General features: G+C 30.5%; 1 protein-coding gene across 1 annotated transcript; it reads left to right on the plus strand.

The window, feature by feature from the left end:
• The first annotated feature begins 637 nt into the window (after window positions 1-637).
• On the plus strand, window positions 638-1645 carry LOC132800624 (trans-resveratrol di-O-methyltransferase-like). Its single transcript, XM_060814768.1, has one exon. It carries the CDS (start codon window positions 800-802, stop codon window positions 1628-1630), a length of 831 nt encoding a protein of 276 aa, XP_060670751.1. The 5' UTR covers window positions 638-799; the 3' UTR covers window positions 1631-1645.
• The last annotated feature ends 2771 nt before the right edge of the window (window positions 1646-4416 follow it).

Consider the following 4416-nt stretch of genomic DNA (forward strand, 5'->3'; position numbering starts at 1 on the left):
TATTTTTAATTTAATTAGAAATAAATAAATAACTATTTTCGAAACACCATGGAGTTGTTTTTTGTATTGATAACGTATTATGAATTATATTTAAGAATTTCATATATCTTAATATTATTTGTTAAATTTTCTATATTTTAGTGTTAATAAATATTATAGTTGCTTTACTTATAATAATTTTTAATATTTATGAACTGTTTTATGATCATTATATTCTAATTATTATATTTTTTATATTATTTTATTATATTAATTATTTCATATGTAAAAATCTATATTCTGAATTAAATGTTTATGGTTTTCATAATTTATTGACATCTCTATCGATATCGACATTTTTATAAAATCATACCCTTCATATTTCCATCAATACTGATATTTTTATCACTGATTACAACCCACCACCCCCAATCCCAGCCCAAAAATAAAAAATAAAAATAATAAAATAAATAAAACTTAAAACAACCTTTTATATCTGGCTATCAAATCACATAAAGCTAATAATTATTTAGCAAGAATTGATTGCATAACTGTCCACATAATAATTATTTAGCAAGTCGGAAATATCTGTCCATATAAAATCTTGCCATGGCCCTCATCTATTATTTCCATAGAAAATTTCAAGGTGGAAAACAATGCACTGAAGAAATACTTGTGCTATGTATCTTGAGTTTTACAGATGAATTGTCAATTGATCTGTTTTTAAGTTATATGTAAAAATCTTCCCTAGCTAGATATAAATAGAGATCGACGATATGAAGTTCAAGATAGAACCGAAAGAAGTTTTCGTGACATAATAATGGATTCAGGAGATGAATTGAGCTCTACCGAGCTCCTTCAAGCTCAAGCACTTATCTGGAATGTTTCCTTCAATTACATGAAGCCCATGTCTCGAAAATGTGCCATTGAATTAGGCATTCCAGATATCATCCACAACCATGGCCAAGCTATTACTCTTTCCGAGCTCATCCACTCTCTCCATATCCACCCTTCTAAAACTCATTGCATCTATCGCCTTATCCGTCTCCTAGTTCACTCTGGCTTCTTTGCAAACCATAAAGGAGATGAGAAAGCTCAACAAGAAGAAAAATACTCTCTCACTCCCGCTTCTCGGCTTCTCCTGAAAGACGAACCTTTTAGGGCTATTCAAGTTTTTCTAAACTCTTTTGTACCGGAGTTTGTTACCCCATGCCTTTACTTAAGTGCTTGGTTACAAAACAGCGATGAAACTCCATTTGAGACGGTATATGAGCGAACAATTTGGGATTTCTTAGATGAAAATCCAGATCATAAGCAGAAATTCTACGAAGAAATGGTAAGTGACTCACTGTTAATTGGAAAGGCTGTAATGGAAGAATGTAAAGAAGTGTTCGAGGGTTTAAAGACCTTGGTCGATGTGGGAGGCGGCACTGGAACTATGGCCAAGGCTATAGTGAAAAAGTTCCCATTCATTAAATGCACTGTGTTTGATCTCCCACATGTTGTCGCTGATTTGCACGGTACTGAAAACTTGCACTCTATTGGCGGAAACATGTTCGAGGCAATCCCACCTGCAAATGCACTTTTACTAAAGGTGGTGTATATGACTGTTATCAAATTGTTGTTATTATTTGAAGTATATTATTTTTAATGTTTTATTATTTTATATATATATATATATATATGTATACACACAAACGAGAAGAATATCTAGCTAATTGTAACTTTCATATGGAAATTAGTTTGTTCTTCATGATTGGAAGGACGAAGAGTGTGTGGCTATATTGAAGAAATGTAGAGAAGCAATTCCAAGTAAAAAAAAGGGAGGAAAAATTATAATCGTAGAGCTAATAATTGAAGACCCGAAGACTGATAAGGAACTAAGTGAGACACAACTCTGCTTCGACATGTTCATGCTGACCAGAGGTGGGAAGGAGCGTAGTCAAATGGAATGGGAGAAGCTTTTCTTGGCTGCCGGTTTCGGTGATTATAAGATAACTCCTCTTTTAGGAGTAAGGTCATTCATTGAGGTTTTCCCTTGAAGCCATCTATTTTTTTAGCAAATTTGTAAATCAGATCAAATAACTGATAAATTTAGGAATGGATCTCAATGGAGTTGATGATCACTGTCAATGCTACAACTAATTGTTGCAGTTTCTAGGTTGAACATTCAGAACTATGCATATGTATATACACACACACATGTATATGGGGGAAATGAACAATGAAGATATATTGAAGTAAATTTTTTTTTTTATTTTGATAAATTATATTTGAAGTAATGGTAGATGTATATACGTAGTTTAAGAGTATCGCTTTTAACAGCACTCCAAAATTTGCTAAGCCTACCGCGTTCTACAAGCTCACATTTAATTGTATGTTTTCGTTTAGCTCATTGACAAAATATATCCATTCTATTTCACCAAAAATAAAAATGTATCCATTCTATCCTAAATTTAATGAAAAATAAAAATCTCCAATTCTTAGAAGGTTAAAATTTTTCTTTAAAAAACCAAGAAATAAAAATGTCGTTACTACCCTCAAACAAAATTAAAAATAAAAAAGTATTGTTTAGTTGGAACCATATAAGTTTTGGTATAGAATATAATAGCTATTTCATATGATTAAACTATTAATATGATCGATATGTTTTAAACTTCAAAAATACTTGTTCTATGCGAATACTTATTCCCTTATTTCAAGGAAAAATTATTCCTCTTAAACAGCTCAAAATTGGTAAAGCATCTCTAATGGTGAATGTATATTGTCACTTATGTGGTATAGAAATTCATATCGTATAAATTTAGATGATATAAATGTACAATCAATTTTAAAATTGTTCTCTAATGGTAATCTGCAGAATGCTATTTATGGCTATTATTTATACATATTTCATTAATTTTTTTTTTAAAAAACTGACTTTTTAAAGAACATTTTGCTTTTAACAAAATTTCACAATGTTTAACAAACCCTCAAGAAATAAAGAAACATCTTGATAATCTACATTTTCTTTTTTTTGCCACATCAGCTTGATAGGTATTTAGACAAACCCATTGGAGAAGAATTTATTTATTTATTTTTTTTTTGAGTAGTTAATAGTTTTTCTAATGTGGTTGAAAAAATAAATCTAGCAATAGATGAAGCCATTGTAAATGCTTTGTTTTGTCTTTTGAAGGATAATTATTTGTAAGACTTATGAGTCCTCAAAGATGTGAAGTAACAAAGAACAAGATTAGTGAATAGTTAGAGGATGGGTCGTAAAACCAATGAACCCTTAATGATGCAAGGCAAGAAGGAACAATATGAGTCAACAATCACACATCACTTGAGTGCAGTACAATATTAGTTCAAATACAAAGATATTCATTTTTTTAACAATCAAAATCCTTTCAGAGTTGTTAGCTTCAGGGTTCAAAAGAACTTTGGGCTAAACGTGTTCTAGTAGATGCAATCTGGAGATAGGTGACCCCCTCTGGAAATCAGGACACAAAAAAAAAAAAAGCCCATATTGTCGAAAGTGTAGTGGATAAATTATGACAATATCGGTGGAACAAGAATGATGGGATGCCAATGGATAGGGCATTACAGATGGTGTCAAAATTTGTACCAATCGAAAATGTGCTAATGAGGATGCTGGACCCTAAGGAAGGTGAATTTGTAAGACCTGTGAGCCTTGAAAGATGCAAGGTAAGAAAAGACAAGATTAGTGAGCAATTCCACATTGCCTGGACGTTAAATGATAATAGTTTAATTGTAAAGATAGTTATTGTTTTCACAATCAATGCCTTTTAAGAGTGGTTCGAAAGAACTCTAGGGTTGGGCAAGGTTAGAAGAGTCCAGATGTGTAATGGTAATAGCTTAAATATAAAGATAGTCACTCAATTAATAATCGAGGTATTTGTCTAGCGATAAGCTTCAAGATTTAAAAGAAATATGAAGTTAAGCATGCTAAAGTGCTAGCAATCTCAAGATGGATGATTCCCTAGAAAATTTGAATAAAATCCAATTATGTCTAAAGTGCGATAGATAAATTAGGGACCATATTGTGAAGCAAGAGAGTGTAAGTAGGTGGGGCGTTACATTATTCTTACTATATTTAAAATATACTCCAATCGGGATTGATTATTTTAAATAGAAAATATAAATATATATATATATATATAAAATCTGAATTTTAATTAATTTTTACCAAATTTGATATTTTTGAAAAGAAAAAAATCTTTATAAAGATTTAATATTAAACTTAGTCAAGAAAATAACCAAACATATTAGTAGGAATATTTATTATTATTATTATTATTATTTTAATTCCTATGAATATGTATTCCTATTTTATTATTACTAATCATTCTATAGTCCAATAACAAAGCAAATAGGATATTCATAAATTTTGTTTAAGATGGTACCATTGTGTAACACTCCGACCCAAATCACATT

Source organism: Ziziphus jujuba, chromosome 2, assembly GCF_031755915.1.
Source record: "Ziziphus jujuba cultivar Dongzao chromosome 2, ASM3175591v1".
NCBI lineage: Eukaryota > Viridiplantae > Streptophyta > Magnoliopsida > Rosales > Rhamnaceae > Ziziphus > Ziziphus jujuba.

Coding starts and splice junctions, on each gene's coding strand:
- LOC132800624 (XM_060814768.1), top strand. CDS start 800: ATGGATTCAGGAGATGAATTGAGCTCTACCGAGCTCCTTCAAGCTCAA.